This window comes from Biomphalaria glabrata, chromosome 2, assembly GCF_947242115.1.
Source record: "Biomphalaria glabrata chromosome 2, xgBioGlab47.1, whole genome shotgun sequence".
Taxonomy (NCBI): domain Eukaryota; kingdom Metazoa; phylum Mollusca; class Gastropoda; family Planorbidae; genus Biomphalaria; species Biomphalaria glabrata.
This window is the reverse complement of record NC_074712.1, coordinates 14,968,011-14,992,499: the sequence shown is the minus strand read 5'-3', so window position 1 is coordinate 14,992,499 and position 24,489 is coordinate 14,968,011. Positions and strand designations below refer to the sequence as shown.

General features: G+C 36.5%; 1 protein-coding gene across 4 annotated transcripts in view; it reads left to right on the top strand.

Annotated features, from left to right (window-relative positions):
- LOC106059824 (synaptotagmin-15-like) overlaps positions 1–24,489 on the top strand; it is a 289,123-nt gene that overhangs the window by 117,646 nt on the left and 146,988 nt on the right. For 3 of the 4 annotated variants that reach the window (XM_056019265.1, XM_056019266.1, XM_056019264.1), the window contains one exon: positions 24,222–24,382. In XM_056019265.1, the coding sequence (XP_055875240.1) occupies positions 24,222–24,382 (161 nt within the window). Of the gene's footprint in view, positions 1–23,190; positions 24,383–24,489 lie in introns of those variants that run through there. The other variant, XM_056019263.1, reaches the window with a different exon arrangement.

The window sequence follows — 24,489 nt, the reverse complement described above, 5'->3', positions numbered from 1 at the left end:
ACACCCTAGTTAACCGTAGGCCACAGAAACAGATTAGCTTTACATCATCTGTCCTATAGACCACAAGCTCTGAACGTGGAATCTGTTGACTTTTTTTTACGACGCGATTTTGTTGTTGTTGGTTAATTAGACCGTGTGTAACATTCCGCATTCGGTTATAAGGATTGTCCGGACAAACCCCGTTCCCAATTAATCTGGATAATAGACGTTACACATACGTATCAATGTATTAAACTTAAACAGTATGCTATCTTGGCTACGAGCTATTGGTCTAAACAGCCCACATGTTGTGGCCTTGCGGGCCAGTGTTCGGGTCGTCTATAATGATTGGTCTCACCTCAGCAAACATCAGTTAAGAAGATCAGAAGTGAAGCCGCTATCACCCCTCCCGCCCCATCATCTTAATTCCCAGGTTATCATTGACTTTTATTTTTTTTTTTTTTATAAAGCAAAAAATTTTCTGGATTCTTATAACGGTAAAAGCAGGGTGGGCTGGTTTAAGTGAAATCATGCCTTGAATACAATGATGATGTAAACATTGGCTTAGAAACAGATTGGGATTTATAGAACAAGAAACAACTTTGACAATGTTTAAAATCGAAGATGAAAGGGACTGTACCACGACACAAATCTTTTGTTTCCACTTACTTTTGTTTCCTGCGGACTTTATCGTAAGTTATGTACCTTTGTTCCATTTACTGCCTGCAGTGTGTATGCTAAACTTCCAATCAATAAACAATTAATGCAACTAAAAAGAAAACGGTTCAAATTTATATCTTATGAAATGTCTTCCAGAAATTATATGCACACCTTTATTAAGTTTAATTATTTATATGATAAATTTTACGATTCTTAAATTCCTTTATGCAAATAGGTAGGAGTATGTTATTTAAAAAAATCTTTGTACTTCGTGTTTAACGACGCAGCAGTTATTCCCTGCAGAGGGTGATAATAGTGCTACGATTATCAATGTTGAAGTTTTGTAATGAGGTCAGTGTTCCGCATGAGAAAGTAAACCCAGTTGCAACAACTTGCGACCAGCATATTTTTCTTCGTATCTCGTGCAGACAAAGCTGTTTTCCTACAGCGGTCCTTTATGCTTTCTTGTCATAATATAATTATAACTAACAATGATATTATACAAAAACATAAATAATTATAACTAACAATGATATTATACAAAAACATAAATAATTATAACTAACAATGATATTATAGATAACAATGATATGCAGATCATTGAGAAGGAGGAAGAACATTGTTTGGGGCTGAGATAACAGATCAACATAATTTGGTTCCCTTCTTGTTCATTTTCACCTGAGATTCCTTTACACTTCCACCTGACTGTCACGTTGAATATGTTTCGAATGTGACTTACAACGTATTGATTCTTGATTGTCAGTTTGAAACAGAACATACTCACGGAACGTAGGACGTGTATTTTGTTTTAAAAAAACGCAAGTGTATCTTACTTTGGGAAACAATGTCCTACACCAATGGCTTTTTGCATCATCGCAAAACTCAACGAGATATTCTAAGGAACCAGAATTCGTCATTGGTCTATGCTACAACCATGGCCGGATTAAGGTATGTCAAGGCCTCGGGGGCAGAATAGTTGTTAGGCCTCTACACTTTTTCAAAAGCTTTAATAAAATTCCACTTATTACTTTAAAAAAATACTAATATCTAAAAGCCATAGTATAAAAGAAAGTACGAATTCAATTAAATTTTCCTTCGATTTAAAAAAAAAAATTAATATGCATATTTATTTTTAAAAACAAATGTACATTTGGTTTATTCGAAGTATAGCACGAGAAAACGAGCACACTTTACACGGGCACCTTTTAACTAGGACAGCCTTGCCAACTAAAGAACTAAAGTAGTGATAAAAATGCGAAAACAATGTTAAAAAAAAACAAAAAAAAAAAAAAACTAAAGTTTCAGACCCGTCGAAATATAAATTTTTATCTCTTTTGTGTAGGCCCTATCTTTTGGAGTCTCCTGGGCTGTATCCCCGCAAGCCCTCTCTTAAATCTGTGATCACTGTCGCAATAAGAATGGACTGACACCCCCCGGATGTAGCCCCTTTTTTCTTTTCCTTCCCACACGTCATATTGGTCAATTAACACTTGTTGACCACCTTGGCTTATATCCTAGACACATTATCGGCCTTTGAAAGAGCGATGCAATCTATTTCCTTGACCTACTACGCGGCCGCTCTCTTGTCTCTGGGACGCTAAGTGGCGTTGGTTCACAGATTCTTTTTAAACTCACATTCATTCTAACATCTTTCGACTTGAAGAGTCTTGTTAGCTGAGATTGAAGTCAACAGTAGCTGGTCTCTTTCACTGCCTGTCATCCTTGCTTATCATGTTATGCTTGTAAGTGGAGAAACTCCAATTCGAGATAAGCCTTGATCATGTGATTCTGACTCGAACCCCAGTCCAATCACTAGTCTCCAGAGAGATGCTTTCTCAACTCTGAGCGTCTAGATTTACATCTGGAATTCATTCTTAGAAGTAGTCAATTCTTTTCTCCACATCGTTCTGTTATTCGGCAATTGTACTCTCTGTTTCACCACAAGGAATAGTAACAATGGGCGTGCAATGTTCTAAAGTGACTAATCTTCGTCTGCACTGTTTTATAAAGCTGACTTGATAATGTGAACACATTTAAACACAACAAAACCAAAGCTCGTATACATACTTCTTTACACTTACTGACCGAAACATGGACATTGCAAGTGGTCAACAAATCGATGTAGATTTAGAAATACAAAAAAACTGATGTGTAATTCGAAATGTCATCAATGTTGTAACAAGGAATTCACTACATTGATCCATTTCTAAAGTACTTTCACACCTTTGTTAAAATGTCATGTAACAATCATTAAGGTATTAAAAATAATCAACAACACAGAATCTGCACATTACCATTTCCTGCCGACTTTGGCCGATCATTTCTGGCCATTTTGCGAATTGGCTTGCCAAATTGGCCATTAGCCGACGTATGTGAAGAGATGATTGGCTAATTCACTTAATGGTCGGCCAGATTGAGAATTGGCAAAATTCGGACTTTGGCCGTAACAATATTTAAACATGAGCACGCATAAGACCAATGCCTCCACCAGAAGAAAAGTTTGAAGTCAATTTTTTATTAAAAGTATTGACAGCCCATCCCCTTAATAAGAGTTAGAAACAGACCCCCAATGGATTCCTTATCAAACAATATGTAACAGGCCAAAGCTGATTAGAGACTTCACACTAACAATTACCCAGAGATCCCTGAGTTTCAAACTAACTAAAGTGTGAGTTCAAGGCAGCTTGTGAACTAAAAACGCGAGTTTTTCGAAATTTTAATGTCAATAAAACTGTGAATTATATCTAACAACTGTATACAACATAATCTCTATAACTAGTACTATAATTTTCTAATTCTCCCTGTACGATACTTTCCCCATTCTGTATCGTAATAGTCCCTAGGCCACTCACCAGAGGCCTCTGCAATCAGTTAGCTCTCGCCTCATGGCTCGCTATTTGCACACTCACCTTCATCTTCCTTTGAACCTGACATTTGTTGAATTACCTGGCCAGGGTTACGTGACCACCTGACGTGACTTACTCGATAATCGATCCCCAGGTAATCTTAGAGTCTCTAAGAACTTGGACACACTGTCCGGTCGATTAAACGCTCCCTACCACTGACTCTGGGTCTAAACGCTGTTCTAAATCTGCGGAATGGTAACTTGCTGGTCTAAGTTTAGAGTACAGTTTGTTGTTTATTTGACAAGGTCAAGAGGCTATACAAGCTTAAAGATGTTTTGTACAAGGTCTAGAGGCTATACAAACTTAAAGATGTTTTGTACAAGGTCTAGAGGCTATACAAGCTTAAAGATGTTTTGTACAAGGTCTAGAGGCTATACAAACTTAAAGATGTTTTGTACAAGGTCTAGAGGCTATGCAAGCTTAAAGATGTTTTGTGCAAGGTCTAGAGTCTAGAGGCTATACAAACTTAAAGATGTTTTGTACAAGGTCTAGAGGCTATACAAACGTTAAAGATGTTTTGTACAAGGTCTAGAGGCTATACAAGCTTAAAGATGTTTTGTACAAGGTCTAGAGGCTATGCAAGCTTAAAGATGTTTTGTGCAAGGTCTAGAGTCTAGAGGCTATACAAACTTAAAGATGTTTTGTACAAGGTCTAGAGGCTATACAAACGTTAAATATGTTTTGTACAAGGTCTAGAGGCTATACAAGCTTAAAGATGTTTTGTAAAAGGTCTAGAGTCTAGAGGCTATACAAACTTAAAAGATGTTTCTTACAGGTCTAGAGGCTACGCAAAAGTGAAGATATTTTGTATAAGGTCTAGAGGCTATGCAAACTTAAAGATTTTTTTTTTACAAGGCTTAGAGGCTATACAAACTTAAGGATGTTTTATACAAGGCCTAGCGGCTATACAAACGTAATTAAAGGTGTTTCGTAAAAAGTCCTATGGGAGTCAATACAAATGATGTGCATTAGCCACGCATTTTATAAAACTAATATTTGACGTACACAATTTAAAATATATGTTTGTAACCATGACCATCGGTAAACTGTTCAAAGATAATGTAGACTACTTTCTTTCCTGTGTACATGTATTATATCAGCCCTTTTTAGTTCTTGTATACTTTTACTATTTCATTCATGATATGGGTCGTTATCAATGCTATTTATAATGAGCTTGATTAAAAGTTCTTCATGTTCATACTTTGTCAATGATTGGTTGTGCTTCACTACTGACAATAGTTGTCAAGAAGATTTACATTTTATGTCTGCAAGCTAAAGTTTATTTACTTGGAACGGACAATGCAAAGACACTACACAATTTCAATTAGAGTACTTGTACTTCCTAAATATGTATATGTGTACACACACACGATTTAGAAACACAAACACAAAGGTAAATAAACTAAAATATTAGAAATCAGAATCATGAGTATGTTTGTCAACGTACCTTGCGTCTGATACGTTTGTATTTTGATTTGGATAGAAGTTTTTGTTATTCCTAGACAAGCCATTTTTGACGAGAACATTGACCTAGCTCTCCTATTTCTCTCTCTCTCTCCTATCTTTACTAGCTCTCTCTATTCTGTCTCTCTCTCTCTCTCTCTCTCCTATCTTTACTAGCTCTCTCTATTCTGTCTCTCTCGTCTCTCTCTCTCTCCTATCTTTACTAGCTCTCTCTATTCTGTCTCTCTCGTCTCTCTCTCTCTCCTATCTTTACTAGCTCTCTCTATTCTGTCTCTCTCGTCTCTCTCTCTCTCCTATCTTTACTAGCTCTCTCTATTCTGTCTCTCTCGTCTCTCTCTCTCTCTTACTTCTTTTTTTTTAATCTCTTCTCCCTCTCACTCCTCTCTCTCTCTCTCTCTCTTTATGTTCACACTACTGTCTCACTTCCGACTTGCTCTATGACCCTCCGCCCCTTTGCCATTCCCACCCCTGACGGACATCAGGCAACTATCTCCTTCGTTATTCAAGTCCACTCCAAACTCTTGACATGCAACTCAATCTCCAAACTGATCCAATCGCCATAAGCTTGTCGTGCACAACTTGGATCATTTCGGCTCAGTCGGTCAATACCTGGACATTACTGCGTTTTTCTATGAAATAAACAGCCCACTTTCAGGTCCAGATTTCCCAGAGTTCCTTCCATCTGTCGTCTGCAACAAGATAACTTTAAAAAACAAAAACTAAAGACATTAAATAAACGAAGTAACAGAAGAATTCGTTTCTACTCTCAAGTGACCAGACATTTATTACCGTTCCATGACAAAAATAAATTCGCTCATGGCGAATGAAATCTCGCGTTCCGAGATCTGGTGTGGAGTAAGTTGGGTGGAATTAAATTAAAATATTCCCATCATTCTTCTTTCGGTAACTTAAACTAGATCGCGTGACCTACTTTTATTGCATTTGACCTACTTTACCCCCTTTAAGTATTGTTATTATTAGCTGAATGCTTTTTTATTATGTGCTTATGGATTGTCGTAAAAATAAGGTCAGAGTGAATTCATTCACGCTGAAGAAACTTGGATTATTGAAGATTTAAAGCGTTATAATTCCAGAGTATCATTTTAGTTTATCAAATTATTTTCAAAACATATCCCGCGAATTTTTTTTTCTTTATTTTCTTTTTTAAAGTTGCAGAGACTGTAATAACGCTAACTCAGGCAGGCTAACTGTAGCTAGAAGCATGTCATACAAAGTAAGGATGTCGCAAAACGTAGCTTATAGTGATATCAAAATAAGTATCCTATGTTGATGTCGCAAAAACGTAGCCGGTTGTGATGTCGCAACATATCGCCAACAGAGATGTGTACACAGAATACGTTGTTATATACATTCAATATAACAAAAATAAAAGCATTTGTCGTCTTCGTTTTCAGTAACAAAAGATGAAAAGTGTGTTTGTGTGTTTGTGTGTTTGTCTGTCCGGCGGGGTGGGGGAAATTAGTCAGTCTGGTATGAAAATAAAAATTCTCCAAATATTCTTTGTTGTGGAATACATTGTGAGAGATAATTTGATAAGGTGTTTCAATATTAACATGAATCTGGTCTTGGGGACAATAATCAAAGCTACGCCAGACGACGTCAATCTTTTAAGACACATGGAGTCATTTATTGAAATTTATTCGCTTGGCTCTATGAATATGGTCCCTAGACAACATGTTGAGAATCACTAATTTATATTTAGATATTCCCTTAGGATATCCTTATTTGTTTGGTTATATCTATTTATATTCAGACCACTATACCTGACATTTCCCTTCCATATTTAGCAGACGATCTTTTTCATGCGAGTATTGATTGTTTACTTCCTGTCATGACGAGATCTTGACGAGGCTTCCGAGAGTAAAACTAGATAAGTTGCTGCGTCACTTCCGCTAAGAAGTAAAAGGAAAAAAGATTTTTTGTTTCAAATAAGATTAATGTTCTATATATTTATTTATAGTCTTCTTACACCTTCGATATTCATTCATTAAATCCCTGTATGTATTGTTTCTATTGTTTTAAGTGAATATTATGTCGAAATATATATTTTCATTTTTATACAATACAAAAAAAAAAGTTCAATAAATTAACTTCTTTGGTCTAGAATTCTAGATCTACATAAACACTGAACAGTATTTTATTGACAAAACACTTTGTAATGGTTTCAGGTATGTGCGTTTAATTGTAGAATTTCAAAAAAAAATCTTTCTATTCAAAGTATGCAAAGCTTAAACGTGGTTAACAAACACAAGCTACCATCCGATAGTCATTGGCAACAATCTATACCAAACATACATATTCACAAAACAAAACCTCATGAGGCTGGATTTACGAGAAGAGGCATGAAGCCCCAAAAAGAGGAATAAACCCACCTCCTAAAAAATTAACTAATAATAAAAAACAATATTTTGACATGTAAACATCATTGTTTTAATATATAATGTCAGTGACCTATACCACACGAAATATTAACATGGACGAAACAATGAATAGAAAATATACCTAAAAATATCTTAGAATATCAACATGTCGAACTTAAAACACCAAAAGATAAAAATACTTTTTTAAAAAGGCTTATCTACATTGTAATGAATGAGAGAATTACAGCATGAATTTACTGTGTAATTTGTTTCCCTACTCGAATGCTCGAATCTTTTTTTTTTTTAATTACTTTGAATCTAGCGCAACTTGTATGCTTGTCACAAGCCCAGAGCGCTATGATACACAACATCTTCTGTGGATTCGTGTACAAGGGAGGTCGTCATCTTTCCGATGTAAACTTCACTTGTTATGTTTGAGTGATACTGTGGTATGAAGGTATATTTATACTAACATTACACACCGGCTACGCCCGTTAATTTGTTCTCAGGCTATACATTTTCTATTTAGACCTAAAATTTCCTTCCCTTAATCTATATATAGAATTCTCTTCATGGCTCAAGAGTTTGGACACCAAGTAATCGAAAGATCACTCTTTTATTCCTGCAAGTCGGACGGACTAGAGTTACCCAACGTAATTTTAGAGGCGAAAAAACAAGAGGGGGGGGGGAGAACACGTAGTATTCAACCGTCACTAAATAGTAGGGCCGGACATAACAATTGTGACCAAAATGTCATGGAAAGAGAACAAGTAATCTACTCTGTATTCACCCGTTACTAAATAGCAGGGCCGGACTTAACCATTGTGGGCCCAATGCAAAAATGGATTTCGCGGGGCCCAGTTTGGGTAGGGATACGAATAATAAGTGAAAATTAAGAGTTTGTATAACAAATTATGTTTGTCTTTGCATTTTATTCATTCGTTACTATGCACAGAATTACTTTATGTGCCTTGCGTGTAGCGAAGTCATACCCTATATTTGGCCTATATCATAAGAATTCTGTTTCCTACATAGATCACGCTCAATAGAATTACCAAATGTTTCATTCTATCTATGAGATTTGTTGACCTCAAGTAATTCTTTATTAGTTTGAGGCGCGAGAAGCTTCTTTCACTAGATTCCACAATTTCGGGTATTGCATAATGCCGTTTTTTATCGCGCGTAGGATTGGCGTTTTCCATATTGAATGACACCCCAAAGTGACATTTTTTGTGTTTTATTTCAGGAGATTTGTTAGCGTTTTCTAAAGATTTAAATAATTTCAGGATATTTCCAGGACTTTTTCGTATATTTTGCAATTTCAGGAGATTTCCAGGAGCTGGTCGACTAGTTTATTCATATTCCCTTTTTTTTTTTTCAAATTATCAATATTATTATTACTATTTTTATACTGTGTAATCTTTGAAGGCTTTTCGGATTTTTAAAAAAATTCTCACTTCCCAACAAACTCTCATGAAAACTTGGTTTAACTTTGAGTTATTTTATTTGGCTCAGTGTTACCTGTGTTTCGGTGATCTTAGTGTGTTTTTATTTGATACAGAATGTACTTTGAGTAGTTGTCTTTATGTCTCTCTCATTGCATCGTTCTTTCTTTTTTCCTAGTCATTCTCATTTCCTCTCTCTCTCTCTCTCTCTCTGCTTCTCTCTTTCTATCTCTGCCTCTCCCCTCTCTCTATTTATCTCTTTGCCTCTCTATCTTGAATATTCTTTCTTATAATGTTTTTTTCTCAGCCTCTCATTCTCTCTATCACTATTTTTTTCTTTCACTTATTCTGTCCTTCTCTCTTTCTGTCTTTCACTTATTCTGTCTTTCACTCTTTCTGTCTTTCACTTATTCTGTCTTTCACTCTTTCTGTCTTTCACTTATTCTGTCCTTCTCTCTTTCTGTCTTTCACTTATTCTGTCTTTCACTCTTTCTGTCTTTCACTTTTATTCTGTCTTTCACTCTTTTTGTCTTTCTCTCTCTCTGTCTTTTACTCTTTCTGTCTTTCACTCTTTCTGTCTTACACTTATTCTGTCTTTTTCTATTTCTGTTTTTCTCTCTTTCTGTCTTTCTTTCTTTCTTTCTTTCTTTCTGTCTTTCTGTCTTTCTGTCTTTCTCTCTTTCTGTCTTTCACATATTCTGTCTTTCACTCTGTCTGTCTTTCACTCTTTCTGTCTTTCACTCTTTCTGTCTTTCACTTATTATGTCTTTCTCTCTTTCTGTCTTTCTCTCTTTCTGTCTTTCTTTCTGTCTTTCTCTCTTTCTGTCTTTCTCTGTTTCTGTCTTTCACTCTTTCTGTCTTTCACATATTCTGTCTTTCGCTCATTCTGTCTTTCGCTCATTCTGTCTTTCATTCTTTCTGTCTTTCTGTCTTTCTGTCTTTCTCTCTTTCTGTCTTTCTTTCTGTCTTTCTCTCTTTCTGTCTTTCTCTGTTTCTGTCTTTCACTCTTTCTGTCTTTCACATATTCTGTCTTTCACTCTTTCTGTCTTTCTCTCTTTCTGTCTTTCTCTCTTTCTGTCTTTCTCTCTTTCTGTCATTCACTCATTCTGTCTTTCTCTCTTTCTTTCTTTCTCTTTCTGTCTTTCTCCGTCTTCTCTTTCTGTTTTTTCTCTTTTTCTGTCTTTCACTCTTTCTGTCTTTCTCCTTCTGTCTGTCTTTTTTTCTGTCCGTCTGTCTTTCTTTTTTTCTGTCTTTCTCTCTTTTTTTCTTTCTCTTTCTGTCTTTCTCTCTCTGTCTTCTCTTTCTGTCTTTTATTTTTTCTGTCTTTTTTTTCTTTTATGTCTTTCAATTTTTATACCTTTCTCTTTCTTTCTCTCCTTCTACCTATCTCTTCAAGTCTTCCTCTCTATATGTTTTTCTTATTTTGTGTCTTTCACTTTTTCTTTCTTTCTTTCTTTCGATTTCCCATTTCTCTTTCATGCTCTCTCTTCTTTAATCTCTCTTTACTCTCTCACTTTTCTCTATTTCTCTCTATCTAGTTTCAGGCTAGGTCAAAATATTCATAATAAAACATGTTTATATACATCATGGGCGAAATGAAATCGGAATTTAGTGACTGATTTTTTGCTTTGATTTTGTTTATTTTAGGTGAGATTTTAATACTAAACCATCACTTGCCCTAGCACAACCTGAGTTTAAAACCCCCTACCAGGGGGGGGGGGGGTTTCGAGTTTAAAAACCCCTACCAGGGGGGTTCGAGTTTAAAAACCCCTACCAGGGGGGTTCGAGTTTAAAACCCCTACCAGAGCGATTCGAGTTTAAAACCCCCTACCAGGGGTTTTGAGTTTTAAACCCCCTACCTGGGGTTTTTGCAGTAAACCCCCCCTCTTCTATAAAACAAAACAAAAAAAAATGCAAACGAAAATCCCCTAATTCCAAGAGCACAGTTAAGGAAGATTTTGATTTTAAAACCCCGTCTAAAATTTACGATAAACCTCCTCTTTAATATAAAAAAAAGCTAATTACGCACTCAAAATGTTATGAGCGTAGCTAAATGGGTTTTTACTCAGTTTTGAGTTTAAACCTCACTTCAGTGGGGTTTGAAGGTAAACAATACCTCTTTTTATTAATAAAAAAAAGCAAATTATACACTAAAAATGTTATGAGTGTAGTCTATGGGGTTTTGAGTTTAAACTCCCCTCCAGTGGAGTTTGAAGCTAAAAAGTACCTCTTCAATATAAATAAAAGAAAATTACTCACTCTAAAATCTATGAGCGTAGTCAAAGGGGTTTTGAGTTTAAACCCCCCGCCATCTTCAGTTTAAGAAAAAAAGCAAATTACGCACTCACAATGCTAAGAGCGTTGCCTAAAGGGGTTTTGAGTTTAAACCCCCATTCAGAGGGGTTTGGTGATAAAAATACATCTTCAATATAAAAAAAAAGCAAATTACACACTAAAATTATTTGAGCGTAGCCAAGCCAATCGGGGGTTTTGAGTTTCTTCTACAGATGGCTTTTTTTTTAAAGTTTAAAACCCCTCCAGATGGTTTTGAGTCTAAAATCCCCCTACAGAGCATTTTGAGGTGGAAAACCCCCAACAGAAGATTTTGACGATAAAACTTCTCTTTTCGATATAAAATCTAAAGCAAACTACAGTCACTAAATTCCAAGAGCGTATTCAAGAGAGGTTACACATTTTTACCAGTGGCAGGGCTCCATTAATAAACTGCAGTGAATAGTCATCTACCGAAATCGAAAAACACTAAATATAGCTCAACAAAGATGGCTAAGACAGATTTCAGGAGTCAGTTATAGAGATCGGATCTAAATCAAGGAAATCCTATGCGAACTGGGAGTCGACCCCTTAGTAAGATTGTGAGAGAGCGATGCATGAGGTTTGCTGGACATGTTCTCCGACAAAATGAATTACGCATAAGAAGAGTTGCAATTCATGGAGGTCCTCATGGTAGGTGGGAAGAGGCTTCAGACATTACCAGTGACAGATTTTTATGGAAACTGCTTGACGTCAAATGCTCCGAACGGCGTGGGAGGGTCTAAGTCAGTAAGAATAGCACATTAGGTTTTTGAAATAAAACTTTTTAATAGCATTGAAATGGACTGTAGATACCTCAGAATATGCATTTTGTTGGCTTTCAATACCAGAAATAGTGCTTGGCGGCGGGGCTTCGCCCCGCGCTGGGGAGCTCCTGGCGCTCCCCCAGACCCCCTTGCTAGTAATGGCGGGGAGTCCACAATTTTATGGAAACAGCTTGATGGCAAATGCGCCGAACTACGAGGGAGGGTCTAAGTCAGTAAGAATAGCACATTAGGTTTTTTAAATAGAACTTTTTAATAGCAGGAAAATGCACTGTAGATACCTCAGAATATGCATTTTGTTGGTTTTCAATATCAAAAATAGTGCTTGGCGGCGGGGCTTCGCCCCGCGCTGGGGGAGCTCCTAGCGCTCCCCCAGACCCCTTTGCTAGTGATGTCGGGAAATCTACAATTTTTTCACTAACTCATTGGAGAACCTATTCTAGGGCACAATAAACGTCTTCCGAAAGAATGAAGGGTCAGAATGTAATAAAGATTATGTACACACACACACATAAATACATATAATTTTTTTTCGCGGGGGGGGGGGGCGTCGGGGGGGGGGGGAGAAAAAAATCACCCCCCTAAACCCCCCCCGAAAAAAATCCTGGCTACGCCCATGATATACATAGATTAGGTCAATCTCTTGCTTGAACCAATAGGATCAATTACGCAATAAAGCACTAGCCTATAGATTTACATTGTCTGATTCAATATTGTCAACTGTCAATATAGCAACCTATTTGTATACCTTGGTTGAGCTATTTATTGCACAACTCAAATAATGTCATAGATATTAAAAAGGGCTAATTAAGCTACACTGCCAACATTTTTATCAACAACGGAATTAAAAATGGCTTTTAACCCGATTAATTAAATTTCATCCACTTTTCAATTGTGGTGGGTGGGGTGGGGGCGGCGGGGAGAAATCCTTAAGGAAGTTTTTTAATAGCATGTTCAAAAATAGAAAGGTTGGAGTATTATTGCCTTTAATTAGCTGGCCGTCACCGTTGCCATGGCTACGGATATTAAACATTTCCTAGAGTGTAATGAATTTCTGTTCTGCTTAATTCAAAGAAAGAAAGAAATGTGAGGGGTTAGGTCAATGGTAGCAGTGGCACGTCTTGTCAGTGGAGCGCGCGCGCATGTGTGTGTTAACGTGTGTGTGTGTGTTTCAGTTGCTAAGTCCTTTAGAGTGACATGTATGTCAATCAATGTAAGTGCTAGAAGGTTCTGTTTGATAAAGATAAAAAACAAAACTAATAATAAGAATAAAAACTTTTAAATCCAGTTCAGAAAACCAAGATATTTATAATGTTTCTATAGATAGATATGAAACAAAGGGGGATATTTTTTTTTCTAAAGTATGTGTTGTTTTCTGTCTTATCTAGTATGTTTTTGTTTTTTTAAAAGAGAGATGAAGCTTGAGAGTGTGATTAAGTTTTTAAATTATTAGTGTTAGAATTAAAGCTATTGGCCACATATATAGTAGCTTACAGGGTACATGTTTTTGTCAGGTGCAATTAATAACTGCTACATTTCAGCTTGATCTCTATGTGTGGTAGAAGTAACAAGTACCACTTACGTATCACATAAACAGAGTAAGTTGATATAAGCTTTTAACAATTACAAGATTATATCCATGTTTAGTTTGTGTACGTAATTTCCATTGACTGCCATCACTAACTCACCCGGTAAGCACAGTCGGTAGAGAGTGTCAGACATTATATCAGAAACGATTGTGGTTCAAATCTCTAATCGCACGATATTGTATTTTAATTTTGTTATATATATATTTAAAAATAGTGTTTTTTGCACAGTTTAATATTAATAATTTGATCCACATAAAAGTGGGAGCAGGGTTTTATAACCTCGCTCCTTAGATGATTTTTTAACACTTGATTAAAAAAATGGATGGTGTTTAAAAGCGTCCAAGAGCCTCTCAAATATTTCGATAAAAAGACGAAGAAAACTCATATGTGATATGTTGGCTCTTTTTCTAATGCGTAGAATTGTGTGTGTGTGTGTGTGGGGGGGGGGTGATATTGGTCATCGAATTGTCTGGTAAAATAAAATATACGTTTGGGAGGGGGCCGTGCGATTAGATGTAACAGATACAAAGATACTAAAGTTCCGGTCATAATAAACAAAAAGCCTGGGAACAAATCAACGGGCGTAGCCGGTGTGTACTGCTAGTATTTGTGCAAGAACAATCTGGTATAAACTTTGTCACATGTAAATTATGAGTGAGTCTGGTGTGAATGTACACTTTGGTTTCTTATAGTTATAATGTTTTTTGTTTGGTGTAATGCACAAATTGTAAGACAAATTTCCTTACGGATAATAAAGATTATTATTATTATTATTATTATTAAATGTTCCTTCTTCCTTAGTGCTATTAAGCATGAAATGAGTTGCCTGAGCCAGCCAGGAAAACCTGACTTGGCAGAATTTAGGTCATTGGTTAACATGCGTAGGACGTAATCAATTTTTTTTTTAAAGTAACGTCTGCATTATATAAGATAAGAAGATATAGTTACAATCGCTGCGAAAAATTTTGCAAAGAGATTCATTTAGGCGCTACCTAAGGCGTCGGGGCTTCTTAGTTTCATTAAAGAAAACAACAGTTTGCCTTTATCAGCCAGAAAAAGACAATTAATGTAATAGAGTTTAAGTCTGTAATTAACATGAACGACCAGATGAATCCATGGATACAACTAGAACGTCATTAGTGTCTTCTTGGATGGGGGGCTGTCTAATACAGTGGCCTATATACAATTAGAAGATGACATTGTCATGTCTTCGGCTCATAATGCTTACTTTCTCATGAATTCAGACACTTTATTTTATGATTAAACGAATACAAAGTTTATTCCGTAGCTATCTCTAGACTTTCAAGTGAATAGTTGATTTTAAATTGTCTGCACTGACTAGACAGGTCCTTAAAACATACACCGAGCTTGACCAGGTCTAGATAGATCTAGGAATTTACAGTGAAAACATCATTTCCTTCTATCATATAGATCATTTTTATATTTCAATGAACTTACGTCCTAGACTAGTGGTCCCCATTTTTTTTCTCTCGTAGACCCCTTGGAAGTCTTTGTAGAACCCTGGGGGTCTATATAGACCACTTTTGGAATCAAAGTCACGTCTTTTAATGGAATGTCACAGGCACTTGAAACATTTGATGCCGCGTAGGATGACCTGCTGTGTCCCTGCAACACTTTGTGAAATCCTTTGAACTCACGTGACCTTAGGAAAATAACTTGATATATAGTCAAGTAGAATAGAATATTTCATTGAGGATTTTTATATGTGCTAGACAAATAATATATATATATATAAATCTCGTTTTTTGGTGTATTCGGTGTACGATAAGTTATGTTTTTTATATTTTTTTTGTTATATAAAGGCTTATGATAATGTTTAGCTCCTTACAGAAACACATTTTCTAAGCTCTTCTGTTTGTAGCAGAACAAAAAATTTCAATGTGAAAAAAAAAATTTAGACTTTTACTCTACAACCTAAAAGTTAATGGACAACACAAGTTCAACTAACTAGCCGTAATATTTAATAGAGGAAAGTTTGATACGAAAATCAACTGCAATGCATTTATATATTTATTGTAGCTCTATTCTTTTTTTTTTATTTAGCTGGCAGTGAACTTCAGTGTAGTAGCTACTGGTATTTGGGTACTATATAGCTTCTGAGCTAGCTAATACTTTTCACTTGTTACTTATTTGTTCTGTTTGTACGTGGATGTATCAATGTGTCTGACGTGAACAGTCAAAGTTCTGTTCAATTCTTGTATAATGCGTTTAGATGTTAAGAGATTTTATTTCCTTCAGTATTTATCCCCGTTACTCTAGATCAGCGGTTCTCACCTTTTTTTTCTCAGTGACCCCCCCCCCCACCATAACAGTAAATTTGATTTTCAATACCAAAGCTTTATGTTTAATCATGAAACAATATGGAATTATATTCTGGAAATATAGATTTCTCATTATCAACTTATTGCAAATAAATGAAATAGTTTCTCTATAACATGCATTTATTGACCTTACTATTTCTTAGTCACATTATCCAGATCGCATACAAATGTGAAGATTTTCTGTATTTAGACATGATAATGAACAGGCTGTTATACAAATAATGTATTATTGCGAATTGAAGAAGAAGTTGCAACACAGACAGAGTGGAACATGACTGTAAAGACTTGATCCAGATGTGTGTAATTATAGAGACATTTTTCACTGCATCTGTATTTTCAATAAACTATTTCTGTCACCTAAACATCTTAACCTTTGACTTTCATTGGATTTCTGGCAGGTACAAATGGGATGTGAAGTAGATTTGGAAAGTTTAATGAAACTTTGTCTGTAGAGCATCAGCTAATGTTCTTTCACAAAATTATCATTTTATTTGTTTGTCAGGTTCAATGTCATTTTCCTCACAGAGAGCAGATCAGATTTTAAACCTATAAATATTACTTTCCTCCAATTTTTTTTGCCAATTTGTTTTATTTGGAAGGATTGGAGTTTTTTCAGACGCGAGTTAAATTGCAATTAATCCTTGCAGTGACGCTTTTCATTGCTTTTTGTTATTTTAGTCACTTCGATAGTAATAGTCGAGACACACTGAGTTCCGATAACTTTTGGTGACTCATTCTTTACCAAAGTTTGAAATCCAGACCAAAATACTACCAGACTTAGAACAGCATCAGAGCAGATACCAGTAATATTTTTCAAAGATATTTTTACACTTTTCCAAAAATGAACTCATTTTCTATAACACATTCACACTCTGTCATAGGGGATTACGAAAGAAAAACTTATCTTTATATCGCCAGCATTTATATGTATAACTATTCCTCTAAACTATTGAGTATCCATGACGACAAAGTTCGGATCCTATCAAAATAACATTACAGTTATTTCGACTTCATATATTCCAGTGAAGACCAACCTAGATCGGCCCGCTGGCCATTTTAATTTCTGACACTCATGTCGCGGGCCATATCGAAGAAAAAAAATAAAAAATTGGCCACCTTTCTGATAACTCTTGCTGCAAGTCCGCCGTCACATCCAATCAGACTTTTTCACTTTTCTTCGAAGTTTTACTATCAGAGTCTAGTTTTTGTTTTCTTCGGATCTCCCATTTCACTAATGTACACATATTAAGTCATTGAAATGGTACAGCACCACTTGCGATGATACCAAAACACGATCCGTACTGATGCCTTGGGTTGCACTCACAAGATGTCACGTACAAGGTTAGCTCAAGACAACAGCGGATATTTCAAAGAATTAAAATTAAGAGAAGAGTCATGCCACATAAAAATTAAAACATAACCTTTTTTTTCCTCACAAGAAAATATATATATATATATATGAATATAAAAATAGCAAGGAATGGAATCCATGAAACAAAGAGTGAGAACCCTAAAATAGGGTTTCAACCTTTATTGTGTGATTTTCTACATTTTAGTCCGATGTATGGGCGGGCCAGATAACACTAGGTCGCGGTTCGGATCCGGCCAGCGGGCCGTATTTTGGCATCACTGATATATTCGAATTAAAATAACTTCGCTACAACTGACATACTGGAGTTGTTCAATTCCTGCTTAAACTAATAGGGCAGGCAGAGAAAACAGTGGAGCATGTCTTACAAGAGTGTCCAAGAGCTGCGGGGAGACAACTTAAGGGTCACTTGATTGCAAGGAAACTAAGAGGCACTACGTTCAACAAAGTTTCTTACCAGGGAACTACGGGAGGCCCAGGCTTTCATTCCCTGCTAGCATTAGGAGTTCATCCAAGGTTCATGTTCTCCAATACGTTATGCATTTCTATACCAAGTTTACGTATTAAAATTCAAATTTATGGATGAGCTGTTCAACCTTTTTCAAAACGTACACATCTCGGTTCACATAGTACAGATTCCACACGTATGTATTTGTAGCCTCAGTTAGAATTGGCGTAACGATACGTTATGCCTTAAGCGCAATAAGTTTAACTGTTACAAATAATTCAATTAAGATGTTTGAAATCAATTCTGAAATCATCAGCTGACTGCAACATCTATCTTTGAAAAACAATACAAATAGTAAGTTCCATTGAAACAAAAAACTTTGTATGTGTCAAATTTTACATGTTAGAATAGCCAAATAAAAATCCGTATTTTCGATGGTCTTTAGCGACCCCTGACAAATTGTCAATCGACCCCTAAGGGGGGCGCAACCACAGGTTGAAAACCCCTGCTCAAGATTCTATATCGTATTTTTACAAAGCTTACATCAGCTCAATCTGTCAGTGTGGTAAAAAGTGTGTACACGTTATTTCTCCCACACCCATTTTTGGATCAAGTTAAAACTTCGCACAATTATTTATTGACATAGACAAGAAATAAATATATATATATATATATATATATATATATATATATATATATATATATATAAAGTAACCAATTAGACAATTAATCTCTAGTAATTCATTTATTTCTTTAATAGCAACTATTAGTGAAACTAATACTTTAGCATAGACAGATAGGCCTATTGCTAAATGTGTTGGGTATAGGCCTCTTAAATAATTGTTAAAGCTATTTCTCCCTCACGCATTCTTCGATCAAGTTGATACTTTAAACAATTATTTATTGTACCTAACACAACATGAATCAATAAACAAAAATACCCAATTAGTCCATTAATTAATGCAAATTAATTATTTTGTTTGATATCGAATAAAGGAAATAGCTTGTACATTATTGGTAGATATACTTTTAAGGACGGAGTTCTTCTCCTTTAGATAAACTTTTTTTTAAAACATTATTTATATTTTGATTAGTTAAAAGTATTAGATGTAGCCAACTTAACTAGCTGAATAACCTTAAATCAATCATTACTGTACAATGTTTGACATGTTTCGGATGTTCCTTCAGAGTTGAACATAGTTTACTTCCTAGTCCAAACCTCCCTCAGGACGACGGGGGATGGGGCGGGTAGGGTTTGAACCCGGGACCATCGATAAATCGAAACGACAGTCCAGCACGACCAAGCAGCCATCCATTACTACCGGTATCTTGACCTAGATCTCTATAATATACCCCGTCCACTTGTGATCAGTAAACATGTAATTCAGATATGTCACACTCAGCAATTCCATGCTTAATTTTATCCTTTATTTGAAGAGACTAAAAATCAAGCAAAACATATGCTACAATTTTTTTAAAATAAAGCTTATATAACGGAAACAACTGCACATTTACAGCCATATATCTCAATACTGTATTTTCCCCATTTCCGATATTAAACAAAATTTACTAATTACCACGAATTAATTAATTATTGGTCAATATTTCGATCGATTCATGTTTTGTTTGGGGCAAAGAATACTTGTGCAAAGTTTCAACTTGATCCAAGAATGCGTAGTGGGAGAAATAACGTGTACAAAATGTGTACCGGACAGATGAACAGAATGACGTTGTCAGTTGATTTAAGCTTTGCAAGAGAGAAATGTGCTTTCTGTACGGCTGCATTCTAATTCTTTCATTCATTTATTTCCCATTAAACCTTTGAGGAAAACAATAAGAGAAATGACTGTAAATAGTTGATCAAGTTTTTTCTGATCAAAAGTAATCGAAAGTTACAACAAATACTTTTTTTTTTAATTTGAATTATTTTAAATAAATAATTAGATACTTATTATTACAAATATGAAAGTGTTTATTGCGTAGGCTGATTCTGAAATGTTAATCTACTTGTCGTACTTCAATAATAACAAAACCATGTTCCATTCAAAGCTTTATTACACTGGATGACAAACAACTACACACATAGTAGAGATCACACACACGAAATAGGGTCACTACACAGCCTAACAAATGTAAACAAACACTTGGGGTGACAATCGAATAAACAAATTCACGACACTCCTCCACTAAAGCTATTATTAGGCAGTAAATTGTCTCCATATTTAGATCTATTTTTGCTCTGTTAGGTATACATTACATAGTAAATAAATAAAAAAAAATTAGTCTCCGTGATATTAATAGGAAAATTAGAATCAATGGAAGTTTATCAAACAAAACGGTTAAAAGCACCGCGCTCCCCTCCAACAAACAAAATAATTAAAATAAATGTTTACATTAGCCTACTAGCTCACAGTTTAATAATATGTATAAGAGCTACTTGACTTGTTTGCTAAGGTCAGTAAAACGCATTAAGTATACATGTGTTTTATATTGCATGGATTTCACAATTTTATTTAATTACAAACATGTCTTACATTCTGACGTCACACGACAGTCCGATACTTCCTGGGAGAGTACAAAATCCCACACACATTCACAGCCTCCTTACTTTGACCAGCATCACAACATCTCTGAATGTAGCTCGTCTGATACTCAACAGTTTAAAATATCATCAAAATCTCGTATTGCAGTTGTGTTCTATGTCACAATGGATATCAACAGCAGTCCTCAGAGACTGCATACGATAATCTGAAAATATTGCGTAACAACAATTTAGAATAACAATTAAACTAGCTATAAATTTTTTAAAAAAGAAATGTCCTAGAAAAAAAATGGTCATCACTTTTGTTTCAACTTTCTTCTAATCTCTAGTTTCCAAATTCTCACAGTGTGGAGGCTTGACATTTTCAGACATTTCAAAATAGCCACTGAAAATAAAATCACGTTTTTACGATGATCTATTTTAAGTAACATGAAGTCTTGATCAATTTTAGATATGAACATATTCTTCTTTTAAGGGCCTGATAATTTGTACATCGCTTCTATCAACTCACTCTGTCTGTCTATCTGGGAAAAAAATTGTAAATGTTATTTCTCCCACACACAATCTCGGATCAATTAAATTGTGTACAATTATTTTTTTTTACCTGACAACACAAAAAATCAATGAAAAAAAAATTAAGCGATTGATTAATAAACTATTGGTAATTAATTATTTTGTTTGATATCTCGAACAAGGGAAAGAAATTGTACTTGACTGAAGTGGTGGTATAAGCTGAATTAGTCCCCTTTATATGTCGCCGATCTTAATTGTAATAAACAATATATAACTATAAAATCTTCTCTAGTCATAAGTATCTCACTAGCAGAGTGGTTAGCACGTCAGCCCTGTGAGGCGTGAGCCACATGTTCGAACGTGAGGCGTGAGCCACATGTTCGATTTCACGTCATTTTTTTTTTTGCAAATGCGTTTAAAAAGCAATTACGGTAAAATCTACCCAGACATCCATTTCCCAATTGGTCCAGACAAGTGATAGGGTCATAGCGTATTGAGACAATTGATAGGGTCTCAGCTTATTGAGACAAGTGATAGGGTCACAGCGTATTGAGACAAGTGATAGGGTCACAGCGTATTGAGAAAGCTAAAAGCATGAAACAGCGCTAAACAGTTCATCTATGTGTTTTTTTTAAGTATTTTTTTTTTAGGTTTTTCTTGTTTTAAGATTTTCATTTCTTGTAATTGAAAGTGAACATGTATTAATTTTTTTATGTTTTACTAAAAAAATAAAAAATAAATAGATCTAGATATAAAACTTAATGTTGATATTAGCCGACGAGGTGGTGACATCACACTTAACAGTTATATTCTCAATCTTTCTAGTCGTGTCATTAGTGACTTAAATTCTGCTATGTCGTTGGTTTTCTTGGCTTATTCGTGCAACCCATTCATTCTGTAATGGCAATAGGGAAGAAGGAGCACTTGTACGAATTTGTCCTAGCATATGGGATAAGAAATGTGTCTCTATCTTAGGGGTCCTGAAGTTCTGAACATACAATGCTCTGACTTGGGCCTTGACTTTTCCAATAGCAATGAAATGCCATAAACTTGTATTTATTTTATACATTTTTGTGTACACCTATTTTTTTTCTTTAATTTCTTTTTTGTTCCGATGAAAATTGTCCAAACCTCTGAGGGTCCGATCCACCTACAGTCCAAACATTCTAAAGCCCAAACTTCCTCTAGGGCTTATCTCCAATAGGACGGTCGAAGGTAGAAGCGGGCAGGTTTGAAACTCGGGACCGTCATAAATACAATCTGAAGAGTATGGCGTACAGCGAATGGCGCCGTCACTGAATGTGTTTATCAAATAATTTCATGGTTATTTCCCTTATTTTAAAACAAAACGATGGTGGCACTGTTAGTAAAGAATCAACTTGAAAAACAAGTCTAGTTGTTAGTAACTTTCATACGGTCATTGTGGGTCTGGTTTATGTTTTACGTGACACTGTGAGCGTGAACTGTAAGACAAGGGGAAAGAATAAAGGAGGGGTTACAAGGGGGAGTAAAACAGCTTGAGGTGAATAGGGGTGTCATTAAGTCAATACATGCACTAACATCAGTGGTTCTCAGCGCGTGGTAACAGAGTTATACCAGATCGTTTTTTTTTAGAAAGGAGATAGTTCTAAATTAACAGAAATCAACTCATATTGAAAGATATCCACATTAAGCTCATTCAAAGCTATTTTATGTAAACAAAAATCAGAAATTACTGGGCAATGGTCATGGCTGCTGGACGCTACTCTGGCACTTAATTACACTGGAATAATGTGGGCCCATTCACGTGCTAGAATACCAGAGTGGGCTTACAGAGTGAAATTTTGTTTGCTACATTCTATCCACTATACTTCTACATTTATCTACTCTATTGCTACATTCTATCCACTCTACTGCTACATTCTATCCACTATACTTCTACATTTATCTATTCTATTGCTACATTCTATCCACTCTACTGCTACATTCTATCCACTATACTTCTACATTTATCCACTCTATTGCTACATTCTATCCACTCTACTGCTACATTCTATCCACTATACTTCTACATTTATCCACTCTATTGCTACATTCTATCCACTCTACTGCTACATTCTATCCACTCTACTGCTACATTCTATCCACTCTACTGCTACATTCTATCCACTCTACTGCTACATTCTATCCACTCTACTGCTACATTTTATAAAACTTTACTGCTACATCTTATCCCCACTACTGATACATTTCATCCACTCTACCACTACATTATACCCACTTTACTGCTACATCTTATCCCCACTACTGCTACATTTTATCCACTCAGAGAAAAATGTTCCAGTTTTCGTGGTTGTATTGAAGGTTGGCGACTAATCGATTTTTAAGAGGAAACCGCTTGGCTGGAAAGTCGAGGGGGGAAAAGATGACGAGGCGGGGCGCCGCTTACAACTCTCCAGTTGTGTGGCGTTGTTGTGATGCTACTTCTCCCCAGCTCGCCCTCTTAGGCGTGCACATCTTGGGGACTTAGGAGTCATGTCACTCGGTGTGCATTCCTTGTCCCATGGTCCTGTATTACGTTGACAGTGTCGGTTTGAGTGTTCTCTGGCCCCCAAAGGGAGATTCGGAGATCTCCATGAGGCATGGTGTTCTTCCACTGTGGACAGCGTGTATCATAAGACTCATCCACCTGAGAATGTTTGTGATTTCTGATATGACATTAATGCTGTGCTACATCCATGTTTAGCTTAATAACTGTAATGCTACAGCTAGTTGATCTGCACCATTAGAAGACTTAGTAATGGATAGGTTTACCATTCGTGTTTGAATAGGCTTGATTAGACAGATTTATTTAGAACACAAAATTGAGTCACGTGGACAAATATTTTAATGCTGGGTACACAAAGCTGTGCTGAGTGATCTGATAACGAGGATATTTCGGTAGCCATGGAGGAGGACAGTGCAATGATGACTCGGTCTAACCGCCCCCCTCCCGTTTTCTCCTTCGCCACGCTACGGCGTTGTGCTACCATGGACAATGAGGAAAAAAAATCTACGCCGCCAGAGACCAAGACCTCCTCGGCCTCCATGTCCGCCCTCCATTCACACACTCTGAGCAACAACCTCAACAACAACGGGGAAGTGTGCCCGGACGGCGGAGACGGAGCCAACGCCTGGAGCTGGTTCGGGGCCTCCGAAAGGACCCGGCACGGCCTGGTCGACTTGATTCACTCAAAAATTCTTGGCAAGGCCGCGATGGACCCCAGGAACAGGAGTTACCAGCCAGGGTCCACGTCTACGTCGCCTTGCTCATCTCATTCCAGCTCTCCGAGGGGCACTCCCTTGGCCACCCCGCTAGTCACCCCTACAGCTAACGTGTCCTCTAAGATATTCCCCCCGTCGGCGTCGGGGGCCAAAGTCCCGGTTGCACAGACCCCGTCCCTTCCTAGCTCGAGCAGGGACAAGCCGGTATTCAGGAGGTACTTATCTCTTATTGTCTTTCCCTCCAGCCTGAAGCAGATCCCGTTCACGGTGCCCACCTCGCCCCACGGGCCTGGATGTAGGACTGGTCTCAAGAAAGGTGAGCACCATTCACTGGATGATTCCTCCGCAAGTGGCCGCTCAGAGCCAACGTCTCCCACAGGGAAGAGGCCTTCAGTCGAGATACCAGGTGAGTTGATTCTTACACTCTTAGCATGGTAGTTCTAACTAAAGCCACTCTAATTTCGAAACTAACCGATGTGCACAATATGTACACTATATACACTATGTACAATA